The sequence below is a fragment of the Arachis ipaensis genome, chromosome B07 (assembly GCF_000816755.2).
Source record: "Arachis ipaensis cultivar K30076 chromosome B07, Araip1.1, whole genome shotgun sequence".
Lineage (NCBI taxonomy): Eukaryota > Viridiplantae > Streptophyta > Magnoliopsida > Fabales > Fabaceae > Arachis > Arachis ipaensis.
This window is the reverse complement of record NC_029791.2, coordinates 29,869,270-29,886,428: the sequence shown is the minus strand read 5'-3', so window position 1 is coordinate 29,886,428 and position 17,159 is coordinate 29,869,270. Positions and strand designations below refer to the sequence as shown.

General features: G+C 37.0%; 1 protein-coding gene across 1 annotated transcript in view; it reads left to right on the top strand.

The window, feature by feature from the left end:
- The window catches only part of LOC107606921 (protein NYNRIN-like), a 12,235-nt gene continuing 1,857 nt past the window's right edge, over positions 6,782-17,159 (top strand). The window contains exons 1-3 of the mRNA XM_016308924.1: positions 6,782-6,892; positions 6,998-7,328; positions 7,413-7,874. Coding sequence (XP_016164410.1) covers positions 6,782-6,892; positions 6,998-7,328; positions 7,413-7,874 — 904 coding nt within the window. The remainder of the gene's footprint in view (positions 6,893-6,997; positions 7,329-7,412; positions 7,875-17,159) is intronic.

The window sequence follows — 17,159 nt, the reverse complement described above, 5'->3', positions numbered from 1 at the left end:
ACTAAATGAAAGTTTTTCTATTTTTTCAAACAACACTAATTCATTCTCTTCTTTGTCATTAAAAAATGATCATAGAATATAATACGTATAAATTGACTTAAATTAATATCTTCCATTGTAAAAAATAAATATGAATTTATTTATTTTAAATTATTTTTTGAAAAATAGTGTCTTTTTAAAATTAATTTATAATTTATTTTGAAAATACATAGAAAATTTTTGTAAATAAAAATTAAATTTGAGATAAATAAATTAAAAATTTATTAATTTAAAAATAATTATATATAAATAATTTGAAAGGACTATTTTAAAATTTTAAAATTTTTTTAGGAATTATTTTAAAATTTTTTGGAACTTGTTTTGTACTTCAATGTGTGAATTATTTTTGTACTTTATTACTTTATCTTGGGGATTAATTTGTCCAGCTCACATACATAAACACTTAATAACCATAAAAGTGTGCAAGTTAATGTTCGACATCTGTAGCTACCGTTAGTAACTGACAAAGATAGATTGTATTGTCTAACAGAAACAAATGTTAGAGATTATTTTGTGTATTATTTTGAAACTTGAGAAACTAAATTTCAAAAACTTCCAGAACTAATTTGGGTAATTACTCAATAAAGCAGGTCACAACACACAAGTACTAGTTTGTCAATTTTATTCTTAAATAGAATTTTATGCATTTGTGGGTTATTATTTTTTTAAAAAGGTAGTTTTGGATAAATGAAAATTATTGATGTAACAAAGATCTTCATTTGAAAAATTCAGCTACTGATAAAAAGGTTTCTAAAAGATATTATCGATAAAATAGTCTCTGAATGATTTGAAAATACGATAAAAAGAACCAATAAATATTATATTTTTTGTAAGTAACAAAAAAATTTCATATTTAATAAACGGCTTATCTATTATATCTAAATTTTTGTGATAACATTTGAATAAATATTTAGAAGATGCAGAAAAAAATTGTATTATGATCTTTTGAGGTTCGTTTTGTCAACATGCGAACTTTCAAATACCATTTTAGTAGTTTACTCTTTTTTTTAATTAGAGTTATATTTGTATGTCTTTTAAAATAATTTAAGAGTAGATTTTATATATTTTAAATAAAAATGATCTAGTTTAGTATATTATTAGTAATTAATATTTGGGTTAACTACCAAAAATACTCTCGAAATATTCTAACACTGACAAAAATGACTCTCATTTTTATTATCAACAAAAATACCCTTAATTAACTTAAAAATGTGCCAAAAGAAACCCTTGTAAAAAAAATTTTCGTTAACAAAAAAGAGTGATGTAGCAAACGAAATTGGTATATGACACACTCTAACCTTAGAAATTACCCGTCTCCTCTCTCTCATTTCTTCCTTTTTCTCACAGTATCTTCTTCATCACCATTATCATTTTTATTACTTCTCATTCTCTCTCTCCCACTCTCATTTTTCCTCTTACTCTAAAGTGTCTTCTTCATCATTGTTTTGTTCTTCGTCCTCTTCATCTTCTTAAAAAATAATTTTTGGAGGCAAAGAGCTTCTGAAAGGCATTGAAAGGCTATGGTGGTGTCACCGCTTGTGATGCCACCAGCAGCCGCTTGCAAACCGTCTTTTCCATCGTTCGTCTCTCTCTCTTTTGACCATCAATGACTGCTCCTTGCTTGTCGTTGCGAGCTCCTTCTTCTCCTCCTCTCTCTTTTTTCTTCTTCTTCTTCATGAAGTTTTGTAGCTTCAGGAGATAATAGCGCTGATTCTTCTATTTTTGTAGTCCTAGTATCACTGTCCTCTTCTTTTCTTTCCACACTGCATCTTTTTCATCTTTTCCCTCTTAATATTACTGGAATTGAATCAGTATTCTGTGCAAGAATTTCAACAAAATATAGTGATTTGGAATATGAGAAATAGAGATTTTTTGTTTAAGAAGAAGGTTTTATAAAGTGAGGATGAGAGTGGTGTTGAGGATCTGAGAAATTTGGGAATTACCATCATAAATTATTTAAAAAATGGGATTTGATTTTATTAAAATTTAAAAAAATTATAATTTCAACTTGAAGTTATGTATGATTTATTTTTTAATATGATCTCTCCTTTATTCTGTTGTTGTTAAAATAATTCTAGATAAATTATTTTGAGTCAATTTGTTATACTATCTTTAAATAATTTTTAATTTCTTTTTTTTTTTATTTTTGTGATTTTAAAGAGGACAATAGATGCCTGTATTAATGGTTATGTTGATGGTTAGAATGTGAGAGAGAAAAAGTAAGTGTAGAAAAATGGAAAAAAAAAAAAGAGGTGTTGGTTCGCTGACGGTTCTGTCACGACTGATAGAAGTGCTGTGGATATTGAATTAGAGGGTTGATAAGTGAGAGAAGAGAAGAATGGAGAGAAAAGAATATTGGGAAGAGATAAGAGAAGAAGATGAGGTCCACGTCATCGTTCTATTTGTCACATCACACTAAAATGTCAATGGACCACATCTATCTTTATAGATGGACAGTTTTAACATATTTTTAAATTAATTAAGGGTATTTTTATCGATAATAAAAATTAGAATTATTTTTGTCAGCATTAGAATATTTTGGAGACGTTTTTGGTGGTTAACCATTAATATTTTAGACAAATAAAAGATTATACTAAAAAAATTATATTTTATTGAAGAATAACACCATCAAAGATTGGGTTGTGTGCTGAATCTGCTGACCACATTGTTCCATATATCCAGGCTCTCCTTGGATTGTGTGTTGAGCCACTACTTGGCTCGGTTTCATACAACAAACAGAAAGAGCAACAACCAAAAAACATCAAGATGGACTCTATTAGTCTTGACTGTATCACAAATTTACAGGAAGTTAGAAATGAACAAGTTTGAATCTTCTTGTGGGAGTCTATGAAATTGACAGTTTTGTTGTACCAAAGTGATGAGTTGAGGCTTCAACTCAAATTATTAGCATTTACAGGGGACACAACAATGCTACTGCCATAGAAAGGATTTGGAGTAGTTTAAGAACCAAGAGTTCTCCTAGGTTGCTCAGGAGCATTAGGAGTATAAGGAATAGCAATATTGTTGTTGTTTGGCTCCATAGTGATGTCTTCAATTTTTACCTCAGAATTCTACTTGAGACTTTTAGCAGCTCTATATCTAGCCTGCTGTTAGCGTCTTCTAACAGTCCTTTCAATGATGGAAAAAAGGAAATAAAAGTTTATTCTGATCCTTTTGATACTGAAGCCAGTTTTGCTTAACCATATTTTGGTGTGAATATGGTTAGAATGTCTTATGATTTTGATATGGCTATGGAGAATTTTGAGTCAGATGTCTATGCTGTCTATCCCGATGTAGGAGATGGGTTGTTGGAGTTTTTGATGCAGCAAAAACTCAAGGATCGGGACGTATCTCTGTGTCCCCGATGCAATGCAGTATTCGATGCTGAAGTTGCAGCAATTTTTAAAAAAGAAAGAATGAAGAAGGAACTGGCTCATCGAGAGGAGCAAGCTCATCAAAAGCATCCTATTCAATGAGTAGAGGGTCAAAGTTCTAGTGACCCTCAGAAAAGTACTATGGCTCCAATAAGCCGTTCTCAAGCTGTAGGTGTGCAATGGATTCGAAATTGTCAGGAGTTCCAAAACAGAGATGCTCATTACAGGCGTAACCCACAGTGGGAGCATATGGGGCCTCCTCGAAGTTGATATCCCTATTTCCATGGCTGAGCCAGGGAAAATCCAAGGGGTAGAGGAAGAAGGGGGCAACAGCAGTCTAAAGTGGCTCATGCTGATAAGGGCAAAGGGGCAACTCTATCGGTGCATTCTCGAATAGTCTTTTCGGCTGATAGAGAGACATATCCGAAAGGAATTCCTTTCCCCTGTGAAATTGGACAAAGGTAAAGCAGTGGTTAATATTCCATTCATTGATAAAGACAAAGATGCTAACCTGGATGAAGAATATTTCAAAGAAGGAGACGAGAAAATGGTCGGTACCATTTTGATTATCCCAACTGAGTATTTGGGAGAATATGAAGGTGATCCTGAGGATGATTATGACATGGATGATGAGGAAGCCTTCTCGTTCATTCGATATGAGGATGAACCAAGTTATTTTCGGAGGCCTTCTGAGAAACGAGAATCCCATCTGCACCCACTTTATATTACTGCAACTATGAGTGGGATTAAGGTAAACAAAGTTCTGATAGATGGAGGGGCCGTTATAACCTTATTGCCTGAGAGGATGCTAGTGAAGGTAGGAAAGTATCCTGATGATTTGATCCCAACCAATATATTTCAGTAACGGACTTTAGTGGTGCATCGACCCCTGCTAAAGGGTTAGTTACTCTTAGGGTGAAGGTTGGATCTTCTGATCAAAACACTGTCTTTGTGGTGGTGTCTTCGAAGGCAAGTTATAATGCCTTACTGGGTCGAGATTGGATTCATGGAGTTGGGGCTGTACCATCTACTGTACATCAGAGCGTCCTTCTTTGGACAGATGATAGAAAACCTGAAGTAGTTAAGGCTGATTCAAATTTATATGTCAAACAATTGCATGTCGATTTCAAGGTGTATAGTCCAAAACTAAAGCCTTTGAATGTTGACAGGGTACTCAATTCGTACAATTGTGAAGGTGCTATCTGACTTTAGAGGGTTTAAGTGTGAAGCTTTGTTATCCACAACTTAGCGTTCCTCCAACTGGGTGGGATTGTTCAACATAAGTGGTGATTCGAAGACGCTTTTCGATGGCAAGGGAGCAAGATGTCTCGGATTATCTAGTAACTTTAAATAAGTATCTAAATAATTTCCTTTTAGTAGAAAAAAAGGTGATTCTTCTGATGAAGTTGAATCATTTAGGAATGTAATTTCTTTTTCTTCTCATACTAAAGATTCGATCTCTTATATCAAATTTAGTCATGGTTTAAGCTCTTCTTATTTACATAATTCTGATGATATTGTTAGTCAAACTGTTGTTGAAATAGCAGAAGTTCATTGTATTGAAAATGAAGCTGTTGTTAATCCAGCAAATAATCAAGTTTGTTTTAATCCTAATGAATCAATTGATTTTTCTTTTGATTGCATCTATGATTTAGAACCTTTAGGTTTTGAAAAATACTCAGTAAAAGATAATGAACATGCAAAAGGGTTCAAATCACAGAATCCCTTAGAAGAAATTAATTTGGGATCTATTGATGATGTTAGAATTACTTATATATGCAAAGGTCCTGTGGCCTCGTTTCGAACTGAATTATACCATCTTTTACATGAGTTTAGAGATTATTTTGCTTGGGATTATCATGAGATGCCTGGTCTCGATCGTTCTCTTGTGGAACATTGATTAGCGCTGAAACCAGACACTCGATCTGTAAAGCAAACGCCTCAACGATTTGCTCCTGAAATTAATCAAAAGATTAAAGAAGAGATTGAACACTTGATTAAAGCAAAATTCATTCGAACTGCTCATTATGTTAAATGGGTTTCGAATATAGTGCCTATGATGAAAAAGAATGGAAAATTAAGAGTGTGTATTGATTTTAGAGATTTGAATAATGCCACTCCGAAAGATGAGTATATTATGCCTATACCAGATATGTTAATTGACTCTGCTGCAGGAAATTAAATTCTAAGTTTTATAGACGGTTATTCAGGGTATAATCAGATCTTCATTGCTGAAGATGATGTGTCCAAAACTGTTTTTCGATGTCTCGGGGCGTTGGGCACTTATGAGTGGGTAGTTATGCCATTCGGTTTGAAAAATGCTGGTGCAACATACCAACATGCTATGAATACCATTTTCCATGAGTACATTGGGAAATTTATAGAGGCATATATTGATGATGTTATGGTTAAGTCGAATTCGGCAACTCAACACATCGATCATTTGAGAAGAGCATTTATTACTATACGGAAGAAAGGGTTAAAACTGAATCCTTTAAAATGTGCGTTTGGTGTGTTAGCAGAAAACTTTTTAGGATTTGTTGTCCATAAAAAAAGGATTGCTATCGATAAGAATAAAACTGATGCAATCCTGGCATTATCCCCTCCTAAGTCAAAAAAAGCAGTACAATCTTTTCTTGGAAAGGTTAATTATCTCCGAAGGTTCATATTGAATCTTTCAGGTCGAACTCAAATATTTGCACCTTTAGTAAAACTAAAAAATGAATCACAATTTGAATGGACGGAAGAACATCAAGAAGCTTTCGAGTCAATTAAAGCTTATTTGTCCAAAGCGCCAACAATGGCGAATGTTCGCCCTCGTGAACCTTTGAAACTATATATTACCGCATCTTGGAACATGATTGGGTGTATGTTGGCTCAGGATGATGAGAATGGCCATGAACGAGCCGTTTATTACCTTAGTCGAGTTTTGACTGATATCGAGACAAGGTATTCACCTATTGAAAAATTGTGCTTGTCTTTCTATTACGCTTGCACAAAGTTAAAGTGCTATATAGTTGCCAAACCTGTGAAAATCATTACACAAACCGACCTCGTTAAATATATGTTGACTTCTCCGATGTTGCGAGGTCGACTAGAGAAATGGATGTTGGCATTAACAGAGTTCGACTTGCAATATGTTCCAGCCAAGGCTGTGAAAGGACAGGTCATTGCAGATTTTTTAGTTGACCATTCGAATAATTTGAATGACCAGGGGGCAAATATAATTGACATCCATGTCGATTATTGGAAGTTATATTTTGATGGTTCGAAGCATAAGGATGGTGCATGAGTGGAAATTTTAATTATCTCACTAGAGGAAATTCCATCGGAATTTTTGTGAGTTAAAATATTCTTGCTCGAATAATATGGATGAATACGAAGCTTTAATTTTGGGCCTTGAAATTTTGATCGGAAAAGGGGCTTTAGAAGTTCAAATCCTTGGGGATTCTCAGTTAGTTTTGAAACAGTTGTTGAAGGTATTCAAATGTAACAATGAGAAGTTACAAAAATATTTAGCAATGGCATGGGAATTGTTAACTTCCTTTTGAAAGGTTTCATTAGTCCATATTCCGAGAATTCAGAATGAAATTGCTAATGAGTTAGCTCAGATTACTTCGAGATATAAAATAGGCCCTGAAACGCTAAGAAAATTGACAAAAATTTGCCAAATATTAGTGCCAGTGGATGAAAGAGAAGCTTTGTATTTGGATGAATGGGAAGATGATGATTGGAGAAAACCTATTGCTGAGTATTTAAAGAATCCCAGTATTCAAGTGGACAGAAAGATAAAGTTGAAAGTAATAAATTTTGTAGTAATGACTGATGAGTTATACAAGAAAGGAATCGATGGAAGTCTTTCGAGATGTTTAAGTCAAGCCGATAAAGATATTGCTTTAGGGGAAGTCCATAGAGGTATATGTGGTGCCCATCAGGCTGGGATAAAAATAAAATGGGTTTTACGATGAAATCATGTTTATTGGCTTTCGATGGTTAAAGATTGCATCGATTATGCAAAGGCGTGTCAAGAGTGTCAACGCCATGGAGTAGTGCAACAGATCCCAGCATCTGAGTTGCATACGATCATTAAGCCATGGCCATTTCGAGATTGGATTTTAGACCAAATCGGGTTAATACACCCTTCTTCGTCGAAGAATCATAAATTTATCTTGGTGGCCATTGATTATTTCACGAAGTGGGTCGAAGCTATTCCTCTTATAGAGGCTGGGCAAAATGAAATAATAGATTTTATTGAGGAATATATAATCCATCGATTTGGAATTCCTCAAACGTTAAGTACCGATCAAGGGACTATTTTCACTCGTCAGCGAATTAATAATTTTGCAGCTTCGAGAAATATTAACATGGTTACTTCAACCCCTTATTATGCACAGGCCAACGGGCAAGTCGAAGCGGCAAACAAAATTTTAATTAGTTTGATTAAAAACAGATTGGAAGCTGGTGCGATATTTTATAACCCACTAACTTACCGGTAAGTGCACCGGGTCGTACCAAGTAATACCTTACGTGAGTAAGGGTCGATCCCACGAGGATTGATGGATTAAGCAACAATAGTATTTGATAGGCTTAGTTAGACAAACAGAAAAGAGTAATTGAGAGTTCAAAAGCATTAAACAATAAAGAAGAGTTTGAAGACAGGTAGGTGAATAGGTGAGGAATAAAATATTGAGAAAGTAGTTAAGGCTTCAGAGTTATCTATTTTCTGGATTGACTTTTCTTATTAACTAATTTTAATCATGTAAGATTTAATTCATGGCAAACTATTTGTGACTAGACCCTAATTCCTTAGACCTTCCTAGTCTCCTCTAAAATTCATCAACTGCCAATTCCTTGGTCAATTAATTCCAATTAGAGGGTGATGATCAAATTCTAGTTTATATGCCACAAGAATCCTAAGTATCCAAAAATAAAGGGATTATATGTCACGTATCCCGTTAAATACAAACAATTAGAAATTCAGGATAATATGTTTTCAAGCTATTGTTCAAGTAAAGAGCTTTTCCAAGTTATACAAGAACTCAAATAGAACAAGGGTCATACTTCCGTTCCACCCAAATTCATAAAATAAAGAACGAAAACAATTATTGAAATATAAATCAAAACATGAATTAAAATAGAAAAATAATATGATCAATCCATACAATAGACAGAGCTCCTAACCTTAACAATGGAGGATTAGTTGCTCATGGAATATGGAATGTAAATTTGTATGGAATAATGTTGTGGAATGTTCTTCTCGAATGTTGTTCTGGAACCACCCTATTGGGATCCCTTTTATAACTAATCCTAATAATTTAAAAATCAAATTTCTAAAATTAAAATTAAAATAATATCTTTTCCTAAAATAAGATTTGAATTTAAATTCGTATTAATTAACAAGTCTTCAGCTGATGGGTGGGGACCACTTGATTTGTCCCTTCTGCAGCTTCTAATCTGTGATTTCTGGGCTAAGAACTGGGTCAAAACAGCCCAGAAATCGCCCCAGCGTTTTTCTGTGTTTTCTGCACGTGGCGCATGTCACGCGTACGCGTCGGTCACGCGTTCGCGTCATTTATGCAGATTCCAGTCCATGCATTCGCGTCAGGCACGCGATCACGTCATTGCGATTTCCTCCATTCCGCGCGGTCGCGTGAGCCATGCGTCCGCGTCGGTATTCGCTGATCATCTCCTTGGTTTCTTCTCTTTCTCTGCAGAAACTTCATCAAATCCATCCGAATGCTACCTAAAATGAATAAAATTGCAAAAAACTCAAAATAGCATCCATAGTGGCTAAAATATAATTAATTCTTAATTAAACTCAACAAATTAGATGCAAATTCACTAGGAAAAGATAGGAAAGATGCTCACGCATCACAACACCAAACTTAAACTGTTGCTTGTCCTCAAGCAACCAAAACTAATATAAGCTTAGGATGTGAATTTGCATGAGAATGAGAGTTCGATTAAGCCCATGTCTTCTCTTATAGTGGGGTTTACAACTGCAATCCTGAACAGTTTTAGCATCTCACTTTATCCTTTGAAGTTTAGAATGATTGGCATCCATAGGAACTCAGAATTCAGATAGTGTTATTGATTCTCCTAGTTCAGTATGTTGATTCTTGAACACGGCTACTTTATGAGTCTTGGCTGTGACCCTAAGCATTTTGTTTTCCAGTATTACCACCGGATACATAAATGCCACAGACACATAACCGGGTGAACCTTTTCAGATTGTGACTCAGCTTTGCTAGAGTCCCCAGTTAGAGGTGCCCAGAGTTCTTAAGCACACTTTTTTTGCTTTTGATCACGACATTAACCGCTCAGTCTCAAGCTTTTCACTTGACACCTTCACGCCACAAGCACATGGTTAGGGACAGCTTGATTTAGCCGCTTAGGCCATGATTTTATTCCTTTGGGCCCTCCTATCCATTAATGCTCAAAGCCTTGGATCCTTTTTATCCTTTGCCTTTTAGTTTAAAGGGTTATTGGCTTTTTCTGCTTGTTTTTTTTTTCGCAAGCTTTGTGTTTTTTACTGCTTTTTCTTGCTTCAAGAATCAATTTTATGATTTTTCAGATTATCAATAACATTTCTCTTTTTCATCATTCTTTCAAGAGCCAACAATTTTAACATTCATAAACTTCACTATAAAAAATATGCACTGTTCATGCATTCATTCAGAATTACAGAAAATACCACCACATCTAAGTAAATGAGACTACTCTAAAAATTAAATTCAAATTCTCATGCACTACATTTGTTCTTCTTTCTTTTTGATTTCAAGCTTAGTGGGCAATACATGAGACATCTTTCAAAATTAAAGCACTTAACAGAAAAATTAAACTATAACCTATGAATCTACTAATAAAGGATCATGCAGCAAACAAAGCAAACTAGCAGAAAACCAGAACATACATAATAAAAGCGGGAAGGAAAAAAAATGAAAGGAACTCAACCACCTTAGTTATCTGAGCGGTCATTTTATTCTTTAGGTTGTGCTCCTTTGTGAAGATGATTCGCCTCCCTTTCGGTGCCATAGGAATAAACAGAAAACCCTTAAGCGAAGCGTCAACACCAAACTTAAATGTTTGCTTGTCCTCAAGCAAATAAGGTCTGAAAATAGAAGAGACAAATATTAAGATGAAAGAAAAATAAAAGGATAAGAGAATAAGAGAGAATTAGGATTGGGAGAAGAGAGAGAGAAAGAAAACTGGGCGGCGCAAGCGACGCGTTCGCGTACGGCTGCGTACGCATGGGTCGCGCACTCTTCATAATGACGCGTTAGCGTCAGGCACGCATCCGCATGCCCTGGATTTTGTGCGATTCGCGCGAAGCCAGTCGTGCGCCTGCGTGACTTTCTGTTCGCATGGCTTGGGAGCCAAATTTGCATACGACGCGTTTGCGTCATGCACGCGCTCGCGTGGATGGCCATATGTGCAACTGACGCGAACACGTCAGTCACGCGTCCGCGTGACCAAATTTGTGCTTTTAGCACACTTCTTTCCCCAAGCCGGCACAACTCTCTGCCCAAACGCTCTTTTACGTCGAATTTGCAGGTCACGCGTTCGCGTCGGTGACGCGCCCGCGTGAATAGCAAACATCACAAACGACGCGAACGTGTGGGGTACGCGTTTGCGTGCGAAAGGCATGAGTCCAGCGCCACTCCCGCACAACTCTCTGTCAATTTTCATTGTTCACGCACACATGATTGATGCGTTCGCGTCAATGATGCTTGCGCGTCGTGTGTCCCCTTTTTTTTTTCAAATAGCTTGAGGTGTTCGGTTCCTATGATAAAATAGCTGCATGATCAGAAAATTAGTAAGAACTTAATAAAAACCAAACAAGTAAGAAAACTACTACTACGAAAAATAACTAAGGATACGAAATTATCGGGTTGCCTCCCGACAAGCGCTTCTTTAACGTCACTAGCTTGATGGTCAGTTCTGCTAGTTCAGCAGATGAGTGGACCTCTAGCGATCGATCTCGCCTCCAAGGTAGTGCTTCAGCCTCTGGCCATTCACTGTAAACTTCCTGTCAGAATTCTCTTCCTGTATTTCCACATGGCCGTACGGTGAAGCTCTGGTAACCACAAATGGTCTTGACAACCGGGATTTCAGCTTCCCAGGAAAGAATTTGAGCCTTGAATTGTATAGAAGCACTCTCTGTCCTGGCTCAAAGACTCTGATGGCTATCTTCTTGTCATGCAATGGCTTAGTTCTCTCCTTATAGAGCTTGGCATTCTCATAGGCTGAGTATCTGAATTCATCAAGCTCATTCAACTGAAGCATTCGCTTAATTCCTGCAGCTTCTGAATTAAGGTTCAGGTACCTGATTGCCCAGTAAGCTTTATGCTCCAGTTCGACTAGCAAGTGACAGGCTTTTCCAGAGACCAACTGATAAGGGGACATGCCAATAGGAGTCTTGTACGCTGTCCGGTATGCCCAGAGAGCATCATCAAGCTTCCTAGACCAGTCCTTTCTTGAAATACTGACGGCCTTCTCTAAAATTCTCTTAAGTTCCCTGTTGGAAACTTCAATCTGTCCACTTGTCTGAGGGTGATAGGGGGTTGCCACTTTATGACGGACTCCATATCTATGCAGAAGAGAGTCTAGCTGTCTGTTACAGAAGTGACTTCCTCCATCACTAATGAGTGTCCTTGGGATACCAAACCGGCTGAAGATATATCTCTGAAGAAAGCTCATTACCACCTTGGCATCATTAGTGGGCAAAGCCACAGCTTCCACCCACTTGGACACATAGTCGACTGCCACTAGAATATAGTTGTTTAAATGTGAGGGTGGGAAAGGTCCCATGAAATCAATACCCCATACATCAAACAACTCAACCTCAAGAATCTCCTGCTGTGGCATTTCATGGTTGGCAGGGAGATTTGTGGCTTTTTCACATCTGTCACAATGATTTACAAATGCTCTTGAGTCTCTGAAGAGAGTCGGCCAGTAAAATCTGCTCTAAAGGACCTTTGTAGCTGTCCTTTCACCACCAAAGTGGACTCCATACTCAGAACCATGACAGTGCCAAAGAATCTGCTGTTTTTCTTCATCTGAGACACACCTCCGGATAATTCCATCTGAACACCTTTTAAAAAGGTATGGTTCCTCCCAAATGTAGTACTTTGCATCAGTCAATAGCTTCTTCACTTGTTGCCTACTGTACTCCCTTGGGATAAAATTCATGGCCTTATAATTTGCAATGTCTGCAAACCATGGAGCTTACTGAATGAGGAATAATTGCTCATCCGGAAATGTCTCAGTTACAGCTGTGGGTGGTTGCACTCCTGCTTCAGGCTCAATTCTGGAGAGATGGTCAGCTACTTGATTTTCTGACCATTTCCTGTCTTTTATCTCAATATCAAACTCCTGAAGGAGCAACACCCATCTAATTAATCTTGGTTTAGAATCCTGCTTGGTTAGAAGGTACTTCAAAGCAGCATGGTCAGTATAAACAATAACCTTAGAACAAAGTAAATAGGACCTAAACTTATCAACAACATACACAACATCTAATAATTCCTTTTCTGTAGTTGTGTAATTCTTTTGAGCATCATTTAACACACGACTGGCATAATAAATGACATGTACAAGCTTACCATGCCTCTGTCCTAAAATAGCTCCTATAGCAAAATCACTAGCATCACACATTAATTCAAATGGTAAATCCCAGTCAGAGGGGAGCTATAATGGGAGCAGAGGTAAGGTTTGCTTTCAGAGTTTCAAAAGCATGCAGACAATCGGAATCAAAGACAAAAGGAAAATCAACAACCAACAGGTTGCTCAATGGTTTAGCAATTTTAGAAAAATCCTTTATAAATCTTCTATAAAATTCTGCATGACCCAAGAAACTCCTAATTTCCTTAACATTAGTTGGTGGTGGTAATTTTTCAATTACCTCCACCTTTGCTCTGTCAACCTCAATTTCCTTACTTGAAATCCGGTGTCCAAGAACAATGCCTTCTGTAACCATAAAATGGCATTTTTCCCAATTTAAAACAAGGTTTGATTCTTGACACCGTTTCAAGACAAGAGATAAATGTTTAAGGCATGATTAAAAAGAATTACCAAAAACAGAAAACTCATCCATAAATATCTCAATAAACTTTTCAACCATATCAGAGAAAATTGAAAGCATACACCTCTAAAAAGTTGCTGGAGCATTGTAAAGTCTAAATGGCATTCTCCTGTAGGCAAATACTCCAAAGGGGCATGTGAATGTTGTCTTCTCTTGATCTTGAGGGTCCACTGCAATTTGATTATATCCAGAATATCCATCTAGAAAACAATAAAAAGTATGACCAGCTAACCTCTCAAGCATCTGATCAATGAAAGGGAGAGGGAAATGATCCTTCCTTGTAGCAGTGTTGAGCCTCCTGTAATCTATGCACTTCCTCCATCCTGTGACTGTTCTTGTAGGAATAAGCTCATTCTTTTCATTCTTGATCACTGTCATCCCTCCTTTCTTGGGAACTACCTGTACAGGACTTACCCAAGGACTGTCAGAAATAGGGTAAATAACACCTGCTTCCCATAACTTCATTACCTCTTTTTGGATCATCTCTTTCATAGTTGGATTGAATCTCCTTTGTGGTTGCACAACTGGTTTGCCATCATCTTCAAGGAGGATCTTGTGCATACACTTGGTTGGACTAATCCCTTTCAAGTCACTAATGGTCCACCCAAGAGCTGTTTTATGGCTCTTGAGCACTGACATAAGCGTCTTCTCTTCTTCAGGCTTCAGAGAAGAGCTAATAATCACTGGATATGAATCATTTCCACCTAAGAACACATATTTCAGAGAAGGGGATAAGGGTTTGAGCTCAAGTTTGGGGGCTTCCTCCTCCTTGATTGGCGTGTTCATCAGCTCCTTTTGGGGTGGTAAATCGTCAACTTTAACTAATTCACACTCAGAAATAGGATCCAGAACATCATCAAGTACCTCAGCTTCCAGTACTTCTTGAACAAGTGGTTCAATAACATCTATTTTCATACACCCCTCAGAATCATTAGGGTGCTTGAGAGCTTCAAAAACATTTAGGACCACCTGTTCTTCATTGACCCTCAGGGTTAATTCACCCTTTTGTACATCAATCAGAGCTCTACCTGTAGCTAAAAAGGGTCTACCAAGTATAATAGAGGGTTTTACCTCCTCTTCCTTGTCTAATATAACAAAATCAACAGGAAAAATAAATGGTCCTATTTTAACAAGTAAATCCTCGACCACACCCACAGGTAATTTAATAGAAAGATCAGCAAGTTGCAGAGAAATACGAGTGGGTTTTACCTCCTCAATTTGAAGCTCTTTCATCACTGAAGTGGCATGAGGTTGATGCTAGCTCCAAGATCACATAAAGCTCTCTGAATGCCGACTTCTCCAATGGTGCAAGGAATGACAAAGCTTCCTGGGTCTGGCATCTTCTCAGGAAGGGTGTGTTGAATAATAGCATTGCATTCCTTGGTTAATACCACGGTTTCTTGCTCCTTCTAATTCCTCTTGTGGGTCAACAACTCTTTCATAAATTTAACGTAGAGAGGCATTTGCTCCAGAGCCTCTGCAAAAGGAATGTTGATCTGCAGTTTCTTGAAGACATCTAAAAATTTAGAGAATTGTTTTTCTTTGGACGCCTTCTGAATTCTCTGAGGATATGGCATTTTTGGCTTGTATTCAGGGGCCTTTGGTAAGGTGGGATAAGTGTCAAGAGAGTCAGGAAACGGGTTGTCTGCCCGCTTAGAAGGGGCATGCTCCACTTCTTCCTTCTTCTCCTCTGGAGCTTCCTTTTCAACTAGATCTTCGTTGACCTTGGTCTTAGAACCAGCCACCTTACCACTTCTCAATTGAATAGCCTTGCAATCTTCTCATGGGTTCACCACTATATCACCAGGGAATGTATTTGAAGACCTTTCAGGTAATTGCTTGCTCATTTGATCCATTTGCACCTCCAAGTTTCTAATGGAGGCTCTGGTTTCTTGTATGAAACTCATCATCATCTCCCATTTAGAATCTTCTTGGGATTTAGAATTTGCCTGCTGAGGTGGTTGTTGTTGCTGAGACTGAAATTGGCGGTTATTATGATTGTTCTGTTGAAAACCACCCTGAGAATTATTGTTGAAGTTCTGAGGTCTCTGAGGTTGATCTCTCCACCCAAAATTTGGGTGATTCCTCCATCCCTGATTGTATGTCTTAGAATATGGATCATTGTTGGGATTTCTAGGACCACTCCCCATGTAATTCACCTGTTGATAAGAAGGTTGAGCATAATCATGATTATCATTTTGAACAAAATTACCTGCCATGTCATAGGAGATTTCTTGGGGTGGATTTTGAGTGTTGATAGCTGAGACTTGTATGCCACCCATCTGTTGAGTAAGTAGATTTATTTGCTAAGACATAAGCTTATTCTGAGCAAGAAGAGCATTAACAGCTTTCACTTCCAACACGCCTCTCTTCTGAGAGGTTTCAGAGTTCACAGGATTCCTGTTAGATGAGTACAGATATTGGTTGCTTACAACCAATTCAATAAGCTCAATAGTCTCCTCTGGTGTCTTCTTCTTGTGCAATGAGCCACCTACAGAAGTATCTAAGCTCATTTTGGACATCTCACCCATGCCTTCATAAAAGATATCCAGTTGTGTCCATTTGGAGAACATGTCTGGAGGGCATTGCCTAGTCAGTAGCTTGTATCTCTCCCAAGCTTCATAAAGTGTTTCACTTTCCTTCTGTTTGAAAGTCTGAACCTCCAATCTAAGCTTAGTCAGCTTCTTTGGTGGGAAAAATTTAGTGAGAAATTCAGTAACGACCTTTTCCCAAGTATTCAGACTTTTCTTTGGTTGGAAATCTAGCCATAGCTTTGCTTTATCCCTCAGATCAAACAAGAAAAGCATGAGTCTGTACACCTCTGGATTCACTCCATTTGTCTTCACAGTATCACATATCTGCAGAAAATCAGATATGAACTGATTTGGATCTTCATGAGGAAGTCCATGATACTGGTAATTTTGTTGTACCAAGGTGACCAATTGTGGCTTCAACTCAAAGTTGTTTGCATTTATAGGAGGCACCACAATACTTTTTCTATAAAGATCCGCAGTAGGGGCAGAATAAGAGCCAAGCACTCTCCTCTGTTGATCATCCCCATTCGGATTTACCACATTGGCATTAGCATTATTATTTGCCATAGTGGATTCTGCATAGCTAGGAATGAGTGCATTCCATAATGAACCATGCTGGGCCACGTGAACGGCCATTCAATCACCCAATATTTTATGGCGTGGTTCAAAAACCACGGCAACGGCCTCTAACTGACACTAATTGTTGATAATCAACAAACTAACAAATTTAATCCGCAAGATTAAAATTAAAATAAATTTTTTTAAATAAATTTATTTATTTTTTTTATCGTGATTATAAAAAGAAATTAAAGACTTTAATTCAAACCACAGGAGATAAATAAAAATAAAAATAAAAATAAAAATAAAAATAAAAATAAAAAGGACAAATAAAAATAGAAATTTTAAAAGTTTAAAAATAAATAAATAAATAAATCATAAAAATAAAATAATAAAATATGTCCAATGGAGTGTCCCTGAAGAGATGTGAGACTGCATCTCTCAGGGTATAAAAGAACAGAAGACCAACAAATACGCATCCTTGTCTCTATTTCTTGTAGAGAATCTGAAACTAGGACTTGGACTTTCTTGAAAGTCCGCTGCAAATGTTGTTCGTTCTGAAACGTTCCG